This window comes from Vespula vulgaris, chromosome 17, assembly GCF_905475345.1.
Source record: "Vespula vulgaris chromosome 17, iyVesVulg1.1, whole genome shotgun sequence".
NCBI lineage: Eukaryota > Metazoa > Arthropoda > Insecta > Hymenoptera > Vespidae > Vespula > Vespula vulgaris.
In genome coordinates, this window is record NC_066602.1 from 4,752,326 (window position 1) to 4,768,753 (window position 16,428).

General features: G+C 27.7%; 4 protein-coding genes across 11 annotated transcripts; 2 read left to right on the plus strand and 2 right to left on the minus strand.

Annotated features, from left to right (window-relative positions):
- Positions 1-886: 886 nt before the first annotated feature.
- On the plus strand, positions 887-8,051 carry LOC127070244 (cytoplasmic FMR1-interacting protein). Of its 4 annotated transcripts, XM_051007967.1 has the most exons (20): positions 1,070-1,534; positions 1,760-2,010; positions 2,100-2,279; positions 2,361-2,542; positions 2,660-3,184; positions 3,267-3,471; positions 3,547-3,761; positions 3,869-3,999; positions 4,094-4,264; positions 4,324-4,406; positions 4,696-4,764; positions 4,845-4,918; positions 5,012-5,417; positions 5,651-5,850; positions 5,923-6,452; positions 6,532-6,626; positions 6,696-6,934; positions 7,008-7,155; positions 7,253-7,467; positions 7,823-8,051. In XM_051007967.1, the coding sequence occupies exons 1-19, from the start codon at positions 1,528-1,530 to the stop codon at positions 7,463-7,465; spliced, it is 3,924 nt and encodes a 1,307-aa protein (XP_050863924.1). In that variant the 5' UTR covers positions 1,070-1,527; the 3' UTR covers positions 7,466-7,467; positions 7,823-8,051. The 4 variants fall into 4 exon arrangements, with proteins under 4 accessions (XP_050863926.1, XP_050863924.1, XP_050863925.1 ...); XM_051007969.1 differs by lacking the exon at positions 1,070-1,534 and adding an exon at positions 887-1,058 and having other exon boundaries at positions 7,253-8,051; XM_051007968.1 differs by having other exon boundaries at positions 1,070-1,651; positions 7,253-8,051.
- Positions 6,881-10,522, minus strand: LOC127070246 (WD repeat-containing protein 55 homolog). 2 transcript variants are annotated; one of them, XR_007784432.1, is made up of 8 exons: positions 10,132-10,522; positions 9,855-10,047; positions 9,603-9,785; positions 9,442-9,515; positions 9,188-9,354; positions 8,909-9,126; positions 7,031-8,830; positions 6,881-6,906 (listed from the first exon to the last, which is right to left on the minus strand). XR_007784432.1 is itself a non-coding variant. In XM_051007975.1 (8 exons), the coding sequence occupies exons 1-7, from the start codon at positions 10,217-10,219 to the stop codon at positions 8,572-8,574; spliced, it is 1,182 nt and encodes a 393-aa protein (XP_050863932.1). In that variant the 5' UTR covers positions 10,220-10,522; the 3' UTR covers positions 7,154-7,488; positions 8,557-8,571. The 2 variants fall into 2 exon arrangements, 1 of the variants encoding a protein (XP_050863932.1); XM_051007975.1 differs by lacking the exon at positions 6,881-6,906 and having other exon boundaries at positions 7,154-7,488; positions 8,557-8,830.
- A 53-nt stretch (positions 10,523-10,575) lies between these two features.
- Positions 10,576-12,306, plus strand: LOC127070247 (ubiquitin carboxyl-terminal hydrolase isozyme L5). The gene is made up of 6 exons (XM_051007977.1): positions 10,576-10,725; positions 10,910-10,973; positions 11,088-11,193; positions 11,324-11,511; positions 11,586-11,783; positions 11,863-12,306. Exons 1-6 carry the CDS (start codon positions 10,650-10,652, stop codon positions 12,164-12,166), a joined length of 936 nt encoding a protein of 311 aa, XP_050863934.1. The 5' UTR covers positions 10,576-10,649; the 3' UTR covers positions 12,167-12,306.
- LOC127070245 (transcription termination factor 1-like) lies at positions 12,127-15,320 on the minus strand. 4 transcript variants are annotated; one of them, XM_051007972.1, is made up of 8 exons: positions 15,126-15,320; positions 14,113-14,406; positions 13,855-14,046; positions 13,596-13,783; positions 13,358-13,524; positions 13,008-13,266; positions 12,767-12,921; positions 12,127-12,682 (listed from the first exon to the last, which is right to left on the minus strand). In XM_051007972.1, exons 1-8 carry the CDS (start codon positions 15,309-15,311, stop codon positions 12,528-12,530), a joined length of 1,596 nt encoding a protein of 531 aa, XP_050863929.1. In that variant the 5' UTR covers positions 15,312-15,320; the 3' UTR covers positions 12,127-12,527. The 4 variants fall into 4 exon arrangements, with proteins under 4 accessions (XP_050863929.1, XP_050863930.1, XP_050863927.1 ...); XM_051007973.1 differs by lacking the exon at positions 15,126-15,320 and having other exon boundaries at positions 13,596-13,674; positions 13,729-13,783; positions 14,113-15,116; XM_051007970.1 differs by lacking the exon at positions 15,126-15,320 and having other exon boundaries at positions 14,113-15,114.
- Between the last annotated feature and the right edge of the window lie 1,108 nt (positions 15,321-16,428).

Below are 16,428 nucleotides of genomic sequence, written 5' to 3' on the forward strand. Positions count from 1 at the left end.
GCCGATTCCCTTATCTTTTTTTCGATTGGCTCGGGTCCAGAGAGAGAGAGAGTAAAATTGATTGGCGGTGAAATTGTGTAAAAGAACTTGTCGACTGTGCTGCGAAGAACGAATTCCTCGATTTGTAAATAGAAGTGGAATTGAGATTCGTCTCAATAAAAATTGGAAGAGCGAGTCGTTTCCGCAGGCATAACCGAGATTATTAACTTAGACTGTTTAATAATATTCAATTTATTTAAAACAATAACAACAGATATAAGAATAATATTCGGTTCAAGACAGTAGTGATAACGATCGTAGTGAATTAGTACAGTGAAATGATCTAAGCAACAACAGTCTAACAATAATAATTGTAGTGAATTGTACAGCAAAATGATATAAGCAACAATAATCTAACAATAACCGTCGAGACTAATACAGCAAAATGGTTTGAGCAATAATCTAAATAATAATCGTTGAGAAGACGTGTACGGCCGGTTAAATAAGAAACGTTATCCAATCAACGAAGAGCGATTTGCCGCGATGTCATCATTGGCTAATCGTAGTTCTCCCCCTATTTGACGGCAGAGATGTCCAATGGCGGCTGCGGACGCTTGGGATCCTGCATGCTGGTGTAGATAAGGCTCTATGGACCCAACGCACGTGTCTGACATTTGTGTTGGCGTCCGGTATTTCCCGCTTTCTATTTGTTTGGGCACGTTTCTCTTTGTATAATGATGGGAGGCTTAGTGCCTATTTATTATAAACATATGTCTAATCCTTATATTGGTTAGGGTAGGTTCTCATTTCAATTCTACAAAAGGAGTAGATATTGCTAATCTATGGTTACATAGTTCTATCTTAAATCTAGAATCAGCATAGGATGTAACACAATATATTGAATTTTTCGACCATTACTGTTATTGTATGGCTACTGTTACATGGACTAAATGAAGCAACGTGACTGGTCGAAACCTCATGTTACTATATGAAAAGTGCATGTAACCAGTATTATCCCATCACAATTTCCATTCTCTAAATTTACATGTGATCAATCAGTTTCTTAATATAATAAAAACGTAATAAATAATAAATTATATTCCAAAAAATGATTTACATCTAATCGAATTTTTTTACTTATAATTAAAAAATGAAACGAGTAAATTTGAACCATTAAAAAATATTTCTCACAAATCATCAAATGCACGCATATGTACAAATACAATCTGTTAAATACATAGAAAGTGCAACTTGATTGAACAAACGACTTATGAATCACATTCAGTATATTCTATAATAAAAACGTGAAATGCTGTGTGTGGTTTACATATAATACAATTGTTAATATATTGAACAATGCAAACAAATTTTATATTATTTATGATTGCAATGAAATAAATTTACTTGAAGATGTAGAAAATTAGTTAACTTTTATCGAAATTAAAATATTGCAGGATTCGAATTGACACTGATTAAATAGAACGAACCAAAATCATCTGCCTTTTTTCATCCCCACCACCTGGGAGGTGCTATGGGGGAAATCTTTGTATGCACAGTGTGTGTTAAAATATCTTGTGCTTTTTGAACTGTTTAAACAAAGTTTCATTACTCATTTTACGCGCGCGCGTGTGTGTGTGTTTGTATAAATAAAAAATTTTAAAGCTATGCTCTGGTATAAATATGTTATTTACAGCATAGAATAATGCAAAAACAATAAATAAATTTATTTTGTTTCATGGTCATAATATCATTGTTTGATTAAACATTTTACTTTGTGTAGACTATGAGGATTTAATTATTGTTATTAATAAGAAAGAAATTATGGCTACCGATAAAGTAACTTTGGGTGATGCTCTTTCCAATGTCGATGTACTCGACGAGTTTACTTTGCCAGATGAGCAGCCTTGCATCGAAGCTCAACCATGTTCTGTTGTCTATCAAGCCAATTTTGATACTAATTTTGAAGATAGAAATGGTTTTGTTACTGGTATTGCCAAATATATTGAAGAGGCTACTGTTCATGCTAGTTTGGTAAGAATAACATATTTTTTAACATGTTTTTGTGAGTAATATGGAACAAATAGTATTAAGAAAGTGATCAAATTATAAATATTTTATAGAATGAACTGTTAGAGGAAGGATTAGAACATGCCGTTATGTTATACACATGGAGATGTTGTTCACGTGCTATTCCACAACCAAAATCAAACGAACAACCAAATAGAGTTGAAATTTATGAAAAAACAGTAGAAGTACTTGCACCTGAAGTTAATAAATTACTAAATTTTATGTATTTCCAAGTATGTAATTTATCAAAATATATTCTATCTCTCTTTTTAAAAAATCAATATATTTACTAAATATACAATATTTTTATTTAGCGGAAAGCCATAGAAAGATTTTCAGGAGAGGTAAAACGTTTGTGCCATCATGAAAAAAGAAAAGATTTTGTATCTGAAGCATATTTGTTGACTTTGGGAAAGTTCATAAATATGTTTGCTGTCTTGGATGAATTGAAAAATATGAAGTCTAGTGTCAAAAATGATTACTCTACTTATAGGAGGTAAATAAATTTTCTCCTTATTTATTATGTTTTATATAATATAAATTATATATATATATATATATATATATATATATATATATATATATATATATATATATATATATTTTATTTTAGAGCTGCACAATTTCTAAAAGTTATGTCCGATTCTCAAACACTTCAAGAATCTCAAAATTTATCAATGTTTTTGGCAACACAAAATAAGATTCGTGATACTGTAAAAGAAAATTTAGAAAAAATCCCAGGTTATGAAGAGTTACTAGCAGATGTTGTAAATATATGTGTTTATATGTTTGAAACTAAAATGTATCTTACTCCAAATGAAAAACATATGTTAGTCAAAGTTATGGGATTTGGTTTATTCTTGATGGATAGTGAATTATGCAACATAAACAAATTGGATCAGAAGAAAAAATTGAAATTAGATAGAATTGATAGAATATTTAAAAATTTAGAAGTAGTACCATTATTCGGTGATATGCAGATTGCGCCATTTAATTATATTAAACGTTCAAAACATTTTGATGCTTCCAAATGGCCACTTTCTTCATCTTCCAATAATATAAGTCCACAAGCTGATCTTATGGTTCATCTGCCTCAAATTAGAGATGATCATGTAAAATATATAAGTGAATTAGCAAGGTATAACACATTTATCTATAACATTCTTTAATAAGTTACTAAATAAAGCTAATATATTATTCCTTTTTCCATTATGATATAGATATAGTAATGAAGTAACTACGACTTACAAAGAATGTGGTAGTGACGTGGAAAATCGTGACACTGCAGAATTAGCTTTACGTGGATTACAATTACTTTCTCAATGGACAAGTGTTGTCACAGAACTTTATAGTTGGAAACTGCTTCATCCAACAGATCATCATATGAATAAAGAGTGTCCTCAAGAAGCAGAAGAATATGAAAGAGTAAATTTTATTGTTGTCTTCTTTGATTATTTAATATTATTAAAATAAAAAATAAATATTCTATTTTTTTTATAGGCCACACGTTATAATTATACTGATGAAGAAAAATTTGCACTCATTGAAGTCATTGCAATGATTAAAGGATTACAAGTATTAATGGCACGCATGGAAACAGTATTTATTGATGCAATACGTCGGAATATTTATGCAGAATTACAAGATTTTGTACAACTTGCTTTACGTGAGCCTCTAAGAAAGGCTATAAAAAATAAAAAAGATCTTATTCGAAGGTTTGCAAATTGTTAATACTGTTTTCAAAAAATAATACGCATTTAATAGCTCAACAATATTTTATACTTGTATGTAATAAGTAACAGTATACAAATTTTTTTTTTAGTATAATTGTTTCTGTGAGAGAAACTTGCGCTGATTGGCATTTTGGAGTTGAACCATTAGGAGATCCTGCTTTAAAGGGAAAAAAGGATCCAGATAATGGATTTGGTATTAAAGTTCCACGAAGAAATGTTGGTTAGTTGCAATCAAAATAATAATAAATATTGTTTTGTGAATATCTCCAATTTGTTTTGTGTTTGTACTATTTTATTTGAATATTTTCATGCAGGTCCTTCCTCAACGCAACTGTATATGGTTCGTACTATGTTGGAATCATTAATTGCTGATAAGAGTGGTGGAAAGCGTACATTGAGAAAAGATATTGATGGCCAATATCTTGTACAAATTGATCAATTTCATAAAACCAGTTTTTACTGGAGTTATCTTTTAAATTTTAGTGGTATGTATACTTAAAAATTTTTTTAAATAATGTAATAATGTCTCTATACTTATTTCTAGAGTCGTTACAAAATTGTTGTGACTTGTCACAATTATGGTATAGAGAATTTTATTTAGAAATGACTATGGGTCGAAAAATTCAGGTGAACATACTTCTTCTTTATAAATTAAGTTAATATTAAATAACTTTATTGTTTAGTTTATTTTAAACATATTTTACTTCAATTATTTCAATGAACTTGAAAAAATTATAATAGAGTTTAATGTATAATTTTTTATTTACAAATAGTAAATATCTTATAAATGAAATATTTTAATTATATTATTTTTATGTGAATATATACACGCGCGTGCGCGCACACACATACATACGAAATTAAGTGTTTTTTAAACGTACATTTTTATAATATATAACTATTATTTAATAATTAGAAATGTCAAGTACGACATCAGCATAATGAGGAATGCAGCGATTTAATTACAATGGAGAAACGAATTCAAGTATTCTATCTACTATCATACATAATATTATCTTACGATCTATGCAAAAGTTTACATTATAATTATATTCTTTATTATAGTTTCCAATTGAAATGTCTATGCCTTGGATATTGACTGATCATATACTGAGAAGCAAAGAACCATCAATGATGGAGTATGTAAAAATACTATACGTATATTAAGTACATATACTAATATATATAAAAACTAAAATAATACTTGATTATTTCATTTTTATATTTTTTAGATATGTTCTATATCCCTTGGATCTGTACAATGATAGTGCATTGTATGCATTAACAATATTTCGTAAACAATTTCTTTACGATGAAGTAGAGGCTGAAGTTAATTTATGTTTCGATCAGTTTGTCTATAAATTAAGCGAACAAATTTTTGCTCATTATAAACAATTAGCTGCTAGTATTTTATTAGATAAACGATTTAGAGTAGAATGCGTAGCTTTAGGAGCATATTTACTTTCTTATCCCCGTGCTAATAGATATGAAACTTTATTAAAACAACGACATGTCCAATTATTGGGAAGAAGCATTGATTTAAATAAACTAATCACACAACGTATCAATGCTGATATGCAAAAATCATTAGATCTGGCAATTAGTAAATTTGAATCTGGGGATATTACAGGAGTAGTGGTAAGTTGAAATTATAAGATTATTACACTTTATTATTACTTTTGTAACAAGCTAAGGTTTATATATTTATATTTATATCTGATTTATATTTAAATTTAGTTTATTAACATATAAAATGTAAAAGTTATTTTTTTAAATATTTTATTAAGTTTATTAATAATATTGTGTATTGTGTATGTGCATATACACACTTGTACATGCATACATACATACATACATAAATATATATATAGGAACTAGAAGGATTATTACAAGTTAATCGGCTTACTCATAAACTATTAAGTAAATGGCTTGCACTTGATGAATACGATGCTATGTTTAGAGAAGCAAATCATAATGTTCTTGCTCCATATGGAAGAATAACACTTCATGTATTTTGGGAATTGAATTATGACTTTTTACCAAATTATTGTTACAATGCTGCAACGAATAGGTAAAATAAATCTTCTAAATTATTTCTTTACTTATTACAACTAATGTTCATTCATAGAAAATTTGTTTAAAGGTTTGTTAAATGTCGTGGTCTTCAATTTGTACAACCAGTACATAGAGACAAACCGCCACAAATGTCTCATCATTATCTCTGGGGTAGCAAGCAATTAAATTTAGCATATAGTACCCAATATGGACAATATTCTGGATTTGTTGGGCCATATCATTTCCGTACTATGTGTAAATTATTAGGATATCAAGGTATAGCAGTAGTTATGGAGGAACTTTTAAAAATAGTTAAGTCATTAATTCAAGGAAGCTTACACCAGTTCACTAAAACTTTAATGGAAGCTATGCCAAAAGTTTGTAAGCTTCCTCGTTATGATTATGGATCTCCTGGAGTATTGGGATATTATCATGCTCAATTAAACGATATCGTACAATATCCCGATGCAAAAACAGAATTATTTCATAATTTTCGAGAATTTGGTAATACCATTTTATTTTGTCTTCTGATGGAGCAAGCACTTTCGCAAGAAGAAGTTTGCGATTTATTACATGCAGCACCATTCCAAAATATATTACCTAGACCTTATTGTAAAGGTACAATTTTTTACTTGAATAATATAATTTTATTATTCAAACAATATTTAATAACTTCTATTAATGAATAAAATTTTAGAGGGTGAGAAACCTGAAACCAAACAAAAACGACTTGAAGCCAAATACGCAGCATTACAGATTGTACCTAATGTAGATAAATTGGGTACTGCTAAGGTAATTAATAATACAAATGAATTAATAATTATCAAATCATACATAACTGTTTGTTATTTATTTTTCTAGCAAGCGATGATTGCTAGAGAAGGAGACTTATTAACAAGAGAACGACTTTGTTGTGGCTTATCAATATTTGAAATAGTACTTAGCAGATTACGCAGTTTTTTAGATGATCCTATTTGGATTGGACCACCACCTGCAAATGGAGTAATGAATGTAGACGAATGTACAGAATTCCATAGACTTTGGAGTGCTTTACAATTTGTATATTGCATTCCTGTTGGAGATACAGAATTTACTGTTGAGTCAGTAATATAACAGAATTGTTATTCTTAGTTTTTATATGAAATAAAATCAAATATATAATATATGCCATAGGGAATTATTTGGTGAAGGCTTACATTGGGCTGGATGCGCTATGATAGTTCTTCTTGGCCAACAAAGAAGGTTCGAAGCTCTTGATTTTTGCTATCATATTCTCAGAGTGCAGCGCGTAGATGGCAAGGATGAAAATGTCAAAGGAATCGTATGTATTATTATTTTTATTCAAATTTCTTTTATGTTATCTTTTTATACTTATTCATTTAATCATATTTTTGTTTTCCTTTTCTATTTTTTTACAGCGTTTAAAAAGAATGGTTGATCGTATAAGGAGATTCCAAGTATTAAATTCTCAAATTTTTGCTGTATTAAATAAGTATTTAAAAAGTGGAGATAGTGATGCAACCAGTGTAGAACATGTTCGTTGTTTTCCACCACCAATACATCCTTCGCTTGCACATGCTCAACAACATTATCATGCTCCGGAGTATTTACGTCAAATGAATCATCAATAAAGGTAAATTTGTGAAAAAATCATCTGCAAGAATAAATAGTAAATTTTTTCAAGACTGATAGATTTATTTTCAAGAGATTTCAATGCATAATATTAAGTTTTTACATTCAGAATTTTTAACGTTGGATTATTGCAGAATTGCTTTTAATACAATATTTCTTCTAAAATATATCTAACTGATTAATAAACATTAAAGGTTTTAGATATTTTTCTGAAACTTATTATTTGTATAAATAAATCATTTAATATGTGCAATGAAATAAATACTGTATTGGATTTATAATATTATCTAAAAAAATCGTGATTAATATTGTGCTTAATACAAAAAACAGAATTTTATTTCTTTTCCATGTTAAAGGACATTGATAGTAATTAATGCCTTTAGAACAAAAAACCAAGCATCTTCTTGCAGTTATAAAATATACCAATATCGAGCATAAAAAATATTTACAAGTGATGTTCAAGTCAAATCATTTAAAAGTGATCCAATGATTCGATGAATTGTGGGATTATGATAACATTTGTAAAGTATATCTGTAATGTATGTGTGCGCATATTGTGCATTTAAATAAACAGAGTAAAACCTGTTATTTCTTAAATATAAATTCCGTATATTATAAATGTGTATATGTGTGTATGTGCGCCTGTGTGTAACTTTTATCAAAATATACATTTTCTCATCTGAATTATGAACACAAAGGAAAAGTAAATGCGATTTTATTGTTTTTGCATTTGTTTACTGTAATTCATTCTTTCTTATACTCCTATGTGTTCATTTTTAGATATATACATTGATATTTAAAATATATATTTATATTTTATTGATCATGTCTTCATATTTTATATTCTATTAAAAATTATTAAAATTCAAATGAGAGATGTCAGTATGACGTGTATAATTGCAGATAAAATAAGAGTTTTATAATTATTTAAACTTTCTTTAATTTATAATGCAAGTTTATATATAATATATTCAAATTCTCCATGATATTCAACAGATATTCAGATATTTGATATACATTTATTTTAAATATATATAAAAATGTACGCTTATGTATGAAAGAAAATAATGATAATAAAAAGAATATTTACCAATAATATAAAAGATCAAAGATCTGCAAAAAAATCTGACGCATTATTAACTTTACTACTTGGTAGATTATGTATCATTTGTTTTTGTTTACCACCCTTCCTACGCTCAGAAGTATTTAATGTTTCCAAATACTCTACGTTCCAAAATTTGATATCGTCGTTATGAGAAGAGGATGCTATTAAGGTACCATCACTATTAACATCAAGTGCTTCAATAGAAAAATTATGCTGACCTACTATACCAAGATGATGATGCGGAAATAAATTTGTTGCTCTGTAAATCAATATTAGATATCTAAATAACAAATTCTTTTTATTATAATATATATTATTAGAGAAATTTAACATTTACCTAAGTATTCCATCTTCACCACCAGTTATTACAATATTCTCCGTAATAGGTATCATACAATTTAGAGCTTTTTTTGTTAAGCTTGGAAATTCATCTGAATGAAGACCAAATTCTCCCCAATTAAATACATACAGTTTTCCTTTGCTACTAGCAGCTAAGATCTTTGCCTCTGATTTAAATAGACCAAGGCATAATAATTCTTCTTCATATTCTTCGGACTATTGATTTAAAATTAAGTAATGTTAAAATAAAAAAAGTAGTCTATAAGTAAGAAGATACCTGAATATGCAGTTTTTTTGCAGTCATATTAAATGTTGTAAGCGATCCATCTCCACTAGCACATACTAGATATTTATTATCGCTATTCGTAATCATAGCACTAACATAGTCTTCCATTTGTTTTATTGAAAATATAGGAGTATTACCTCTCTGTCTAAGATCCCATACTATGAAAAAAAAATATTTTCATTTTAATAAAATTAAAATATATCAAACAAATATATGTATAATAATGTATAAATATAAAGTTTTACATTTAACAACACCATTATCATCACCCGTTCCAAATGTGTTTTCTCCAAGAATATTCATGGTATATACAGGTTGTCTAAAAAATACAAATATATTACTTTTTGTCTAATTAAAATTTTAAATATAAAAGAGAAGAAATGCTACTTATTAATTTTGAACATACTCATGAGCATTTTCATATAATCTTATTAATTTTTCAGTTTCCACATCTGTAATCATTATACATAAGTCTTTTGCTGTAGAAAAAAGTTTTTTACCATCATGATTGAATTCAATATCTCTGCAAGCTTTGAGATGTAATTCCATGGATGATACAAGTTTCGTCTTTTCGTTAGTATAGTTGAATCTAATACATGAGAAGTATATTATTATTAAATATATAGTATAACATTATTATTTATAGTTTTTAACTTACAATAAAACATCTCCTAGGATATTAGCCACAGCAATCATATCATTTTGAGGATGAAAACATATGTCTACTATAAAATCATCTAATGTAATCGTCGGAGGATGAGTTCTGTGTAATTCTTTAGATCTGATTATAGCTTTTACTGTTTCATCTTCTTCTTCATTTTCATTTAAAGTTAAAAATTCTTTACTACTACCTTTAAGATATAAAATAAATAAATGAATGTTATGTTTTGTAATAATAAAGATATTACATTGTATGATATTACACATATATATACCTGCAGCAGAAGAATTATGATTTATATTTGCATTGGAAGATCCTTCGTTACATTCCATGTCTGAATTAAAATCAGAATCTAAATGCATTGTAAAGTTATATCGTAACAATACATAAGCAAGTTTAAATACTTTATTAACATTTACTAAGAAAATTTTCTTCTTGATAATTGAATGTTATTTAGAAAATTAATAATTGTATAGGTTATACAGAGATAAGACTGTGAGATAAATAACATGTATTTGCAATTAAACTTTATAATCACATATATTTATGCAATAAATAATCTGTGCGATTCATATTATAATTAACTTTATAACCTAATCCTTACTGATCTTTTTGATTCATTTAAATCAATCAAAAACAATAAAGTCAAAAATTGCACACGTGACTTTTAAATGATACGAAGAGACATCTATTAAAGTATTAACGAAGTTTATTGAGATCTATGTTACCGGCATGGAAGTTGTGACAAGAAAATTAATGATGTAGGTGAATTTATAATCAGAGTTTCAAAACATGGCTGATTCTGCAGGAAATTGGTGTCTTATTGAAAGCGATCCTGGTGTTTTTACGGAATTAATTAAAGAGTTTGGTAAATAACGATCTCAATATTTTTTACATTCCATAATTATAAGGTATTACAACATGTTATAAATATTATAATTATTGAAATTTCCTTTTGAATTGTCTTTTTAATCGATTGAAAAAAAAGGTTAATATTATTTGATTTATACTCGTTCTACTGATAAAATTTAGTTATATCCGTGTGTTCTTAGGCGTTAAGGGAGCTCAAGTCGAAGAATTATGGAGTTTGGACGAAGCACAATTTGAGAATTTAAAGTATGCATTTATATTTATCATAAAAAAAAATCTATATTTCTGTGAAAATGCATGTCAAGTATTATAAATGTACGATATTTTTGTATGTAATAAAAAATGTTTTATGTTTTTCAGGCCAGTTCACGGTTTGATATTTTTATTTAAATGGGTACAAGATGATGAACCATCAGGAAGTATCGTACAAGATAGTAGATTAGATAAGATTTTTTTTGCAAAACAGGTATATTTGAAATATAATATTTAATGTTATATATTTATATATAATATTATATATATTTATATGAAAATATGTATAATATGCTAATATATCAAATAATGTTCTAAAATTATATAATTTCTTTATAACATAGGTCATAAATAATGCTTGCGCTACACAGGCAATACTGAGTGTACTTTTAAATTGTAAACACTCAGACATATCATTGGGACCTAATTTGGAGGAGTTTAAAAACTTTTGTCAGAGTTTTGATGCAAATATGCGTGGTCTTGCTTTAAGTAATTCTGATGTTATTAGAGAAGTTCATAATTCTTTTTCGAGGTGAAATTAAAATTTTCTTTAAAGAGTATTGAGATTAAGTATTTTTATATATTTGTTTTATATAATATTTTTAGACAAACTTTATTCGAGTACGATACTAAGCAAGCATCTAAAGATGACGATGTATTCCATTTTGTGAGTTATGTACCAATTGATGGTCGATTATATGAACTTGATGGACTAAAGGATGGACCTATGGATTTAGGACCATGTCCAGTCGGCGATCAATGGGTTCAAGCAGCCAAACCTATCATTCAAAAACGTATAAATAAGTAAGTTTTATAATTTAATTAATTTAAAAATACTTTGCCTTATACCTTTACTAGGGATTGTAATGAAATTTTTGTATAGATATAATGAAGGAGAAATACACTTCAATTTAATGGCTATAGTAACTGATAGAAAAACTCTTTATGAACGTCAAAAAACAAATGTTTGTGATCCTGCAGAATTAGAACGTTTACAAGCATTGATAGAAGAAGAAATAAGAAAATCAAAACAGTATCAAATAGAAAATATTCGAAGAAAACATAACTACCTTCCTCTTATCATGGAATTACTTAAAATACTTGCCAAAGAAGGAAAACTTATTCCTCTTTATCAAAGAGCAAAAGAAAAGGCACTTGAAAAAGAATCTAAAAAAAACAAGACATAAAATATTATATTCCAATGTGAACTGTAAAAAAAAATATATATATCTGTACGTATAATTGTATATCACTTGTATCGTCACATTTCTAAAATATCAATGTATTGTCACATTTTCTAAAATAAATTTCATATTTTTAGCTTCAACCTAATATTATCATTATCAAAAATTAAAGTGGTTGATTATATATATGTATTAAATTGTAACATAATTAATTAAATTTGCTCGGAAGTATAGACACGTATTAATTATAATAGAGTATAACTGAACTTATTTATATGTTACAATCCAATATATGTATATTAGTTCTATCATTATTTTATGTGTGATAATTTGAAAAATAAGGTACATAATTTATTGTAGTTATTTATTTTTTATTTTGTTTATCTTTCAGTTTATTCATTTTCTCTTCAGTAAAAATTTCTATATTTCCATTAGTATATTGAATTTGAGGTAAATATCTATCTAATTTATGATTTTTTATTTCTGGTATTTTTTTTTCGTATAAATATTCTATAGCATCTGAAAAAAGATCATAATTTCATTAACTTAATATAGTAGAAAGATCTTAATAATGTATGCATAATATATATGATTATCAATTACCCAAAAAACTTTTCCTTCTATATTTTTTTACATCATATTCCTTCATGAGATATATAAATGTTTTATTTAGAAACGAAGAAGTCATTCCATCGAAGTATTTTACAAGATTTGACCATACTATTTCTTTGCTATTTGTTATACCTTTCTCAAACATACTATAAGAAAATAATACTTGATAAAGTATATTTAGATATACTTTTTTGTTGTAGAGATCATTTTTCCTAATTACAAAATTACTTACTATTCTATTAATTGTATTTTAACATCATTCATATAAATGATATTTGGACAAAATAGCTGCATATGTAATTGTAACACCCAAAAGCTTTTTAGTGTTTTATGATCTATATTTAATTTCTTTTCCAACTCTTTCCAAACTATCTTTGGGATAGTAGCATTTTTCAATTCTTGTATGTCATCACATAATGTTAATTTAAGTAATTTTTTAATATATTTCTTAATTAATGATAACGTCCATATTGGGTTCAATATAGAAATATCTATAGATGTTAAATGAAAAGAACATTATAAAATATTTAATTACTTTAAGGTCTTGTTCTTATTTTTGTTAATAAAAAAATATACACATACTCTCCTCTTCAATATTACGCTTTTTTATAATAAACTCATAATGCATCCAGATTGAATGCTTAGAACGATTCAATATTTTAGATAAATCAGAGAAAACTTTATGTTTATTCAGATTATTATTTTTTTCTACATAAGTTATTATCTTTTTATCTTCTTCAGGACTATATCTGAAATATATATTTCAAATAAATAATTATTAATTTACAGGGTTTATCAATTACAAGATATATTTTTATACCTTTGACAAATATGATTATGATATAAATTTTTGAATCGCCAATATACACTATACAGAGTTCTCCATGGTAATCCATTAGCTAAAAATTGAACAAATTTTTGTCGTTCTTCAAAACTATGTATATAATATTTACCATTATGTTTTAATGATAGGAATGGTTTTACATTATCTATCTTCCAGTTGTGAAGCTGTAAAAATTGATTATAATTAAAGTTCTATTAGAAAATTCTAATAGTTATTTGTAATAAAGGAAACATACTTTACAAAATATTTTCCAATTTTTTTTGATAATTTCATCTTCTTGCAAGGAGTAAGTACCTTTACGAAGCGGTCCATACTTTTCAAATAATTTTTTTTCATGATCCTTGAGTCCACGACATCCAGCATTACTTTCAATTGTATGTTGGGGTGGTATTTCGTGTATCAATTTAATATATAAATTTTCTAATTTCTAATAATATCAAAATGGAACAATTCTAAATTTTATTTTCAAAAAAGCAGTATTAATAATACTAACCTCCCTATCATTATCTGATATTTGTTCACTTTCTTCTATATCTTTTAATTCTTCCATAATATTTTCTTGTTCGATTAAAACATCACTGTCTTCAACCCTTTTATTTCGTTTAGATTTTATAGCAGAAGTCATTTTACATTTAGGTTTAATGATTTTTTCAGATATCTCACATTTATCTTTGGTTCGTTCATGTATATTTTCAATTGAATCGATTTGTTTATTTTCGTTTTTAATAGTAATAGAATCTAATATTTCTTTTTTTACTATTATGTCTTTTTCCATTAATATTCCAGGCTGCTTAGACGAATTTATTGCATTAAAATCATCCAAAAAAAATGAATCAAATATATGTAAATCGGTAGTATCATTACTTTCTAACTTTTCTATCGAACCATTAATAGTTCTGTCGTCATGAATATTAATTTTTCTTTTTTTCGCATTTGGATATTCAAATTCATTTCTGCTATTTCTAATTAATTTCGTTGGAGACATTTTATTAATGCTCTTATTTGAATTAAGAAGTTGGAAAGATAAATTAAAACTGCAGTTTACTTGAACACAGTAATTCACTTTTATCTTTCAATTTCTCTAATTTAACTATTGTATCGTCAGTAATTTATAAATATATGAAGCATTTATATATTTAATCAAACGATGTAATTTACGGATATCAAGCAGACAAAACGTACACAAAATATAAATAGACTTCATGATAACTATGAACAAAATATGAATTACAAGCGCATTAAGGAAACAACATTCCCACCTACGTTTATTGCATCGGTTTATAAGTTTTGTTATGCTACGCCAACCCGGACTTATAAAATGAAACTATGAATCGTGACTCCGTTCTTTTTTCCGAACATCGTTATGAACAGACGACATCTCGTTTTTGTATACTAACTTAAGTTGAAGTTGAAGCGGGAATCTACTGTTACGTTCTACGTTGATCCTGGACTTAGAATAAAGGAAATTATGTAACCATAAATAAACGATATGGGAACCTATCTTACCGATATAAGAATTAGACATATGTTTAATATAGTATGTACGAAGTACGTATTTATTATAGATATGTACAATTTCCTATCATTGTCAAAGAAAGACATGCCTAACAATGGAAAGCGAGAAACAACGAACGCGAACACAGATATGAGATACGTGCATGGTCCACAAGCTTTATCTCCAACAACACACATTATCCCAAGTATCCGCAGCCGCCATTGGACATCTCTGTTGCCAGATAGGGGCAGAGCTACAACGAGCCAATGATGATAACGCGGTAAATCACCCTTCGCTGATTGGACAAGGCTCTTTATTTAATCGGCCGCACACGCCGTTTCGACGATTATTGTTAGTTAGATTTTTTGCTGTACTAATCATTAGGTTGTTGCTTAGGTTATTTTGCTGTATTAATTGTTACGATTATTGCTCAGGTTATTGTTTATTTATTATTCCGATATACGATCCATTCGACTCAGTTTTTGTTACTATTGTCTTGAACCGATCATCATTCTTGTTTAGTTACATCTATTGTTATTGTTTTAAATAAAATGAGCATTATTAAAACAGTCTAAATCAATGATTCTTTTTGTCTAAGGAAGGGATTCACTCTTCCAATTCTTATCGAGACGAATTTCAATTTCACTTCTATTTACAAATCGCTTAAACGCAATCGAAGAATTCGTCCTCCGTGGCACAATCGACAACTTTTTTTGGCAATTTCACCGCCAATCAATTCTATTTGCTCTGAACCGAGCCAATCGAGCCGAAGATAAAGGATTCAGCCTATCCAGTGGTAAATATTCAATCCACCAATAAAAGAAGTGGAATTCAGCGTCGAGTTCCTGTCAGCCAATCCTCATCATCGAAATATCACGTGATCAGAGTTAAATCACTGCGTTCCCATTTGTCGAAAGAAAAGTGTCATTTTATTGGCTTGTATAATCCGTTTGGTATACCGCTAAGTGCCAATTCCGTACCATAGAACTGCACACAGCAGGTGAAGGCCAAAAGGACACATAATCTCACGTCGAAGGAATTCCTCGGAGGGAATTTTTTTTTCCTGAAGCCCGTGCTTCGTGAGACGTAACATTTCCTTATATGGAATCATTTGCTCAGCAGCTTTATTCATTAATAGATATACTTTATATATACACATATATATATTACTAAATCTTTTAGTAATATGAATATTATAATATCCTGTAATATATAACGCCTACATTATAAGATACACATATGTCAGTACTAAACTATTTTAATATGTTAATTTGTAAACAGCATAATTGTACGTAAAAAGCGAGATGGTATAAA

Bases quoted from the DNA above. Each gene is read 5' to 3' on its own strand.
- LOC127070244 (XM_051007966.1), top strand. The intron at 4,919-5,011 runs GTATGTAAAAAT...TATATTTTTTAG, and splicing joins AAAGAACCATCAATGATGGA to ATATGTTCTATATCCCTTGG. The intron at 6,453-6,531 runs GTACAATTTTTT...ATAAAATTTTAG, and splicing joins ACCTAGACCTTATTGTAAAG to AGGGTGAGAAACCTGAAACC.
- LOC127070246 (XM_051007975.1), bottom strand. From the start codon at position 10,219: ATGCATTTAGATTCTGATTTTAATTCAGACATGGAATGTAACGAAGGA. The intron at 9,786-9,854 runs GTAAGTTAAAAA...CTCATGTATTAG, and splicing joins ATCCTAGGAGATGTTTTATT to ATTCAACTATACTAACGAAA. The intron at 9,516-9,602 runs GTATGTTCAAAA...TGTATTTTTTAG, and splicing joins TTATATGAAAATGCTCATGA to ACAACCTGTATATACCATGA.
- LOC127070247 (XM_051007977.1), top strand. From the start codon at position 10,650: ATGGCTGATTCTGCAGGAAATTGGTGTCTTATTGAAAGCGATCCTGGT. The intron at 10,726-10,909 runs GTAAATAACGAT...GTGTGTTCTTAG, and splicing joins GGAATTAATTAAAGAGTTTG to GCGTTAAGGGAGCTCAAGTC. The intron at 11,194-11,323 runs GTATATTTGAAA...TTTATAACATAG, and splicing joins AGATTTTTTTTGCAAAACAG to GTCATAAATAATGCTTGCGC.
- LOC127070245 (XM_051007970.1), bottom strand. From the start codon at position 14,604: ATGTCTCCAACGAAATTAATTAGAAATAGCAGAAATGAATTTGAATAT. The intron at 13,525-13,595 runs GTATAAAAATAT...TATATATTTCAG, and splicing joins CATAATCATATTTGTCAAAG to ATATAGTCCTGAAGAAGATA. The intron at 12,922-13,007 runs GTAAGTAATTTT...ATTTTCTTATAG, and splicing joins AAAATACAATTAATAGAATA to TATGTTTGAGAAAGGTATAA.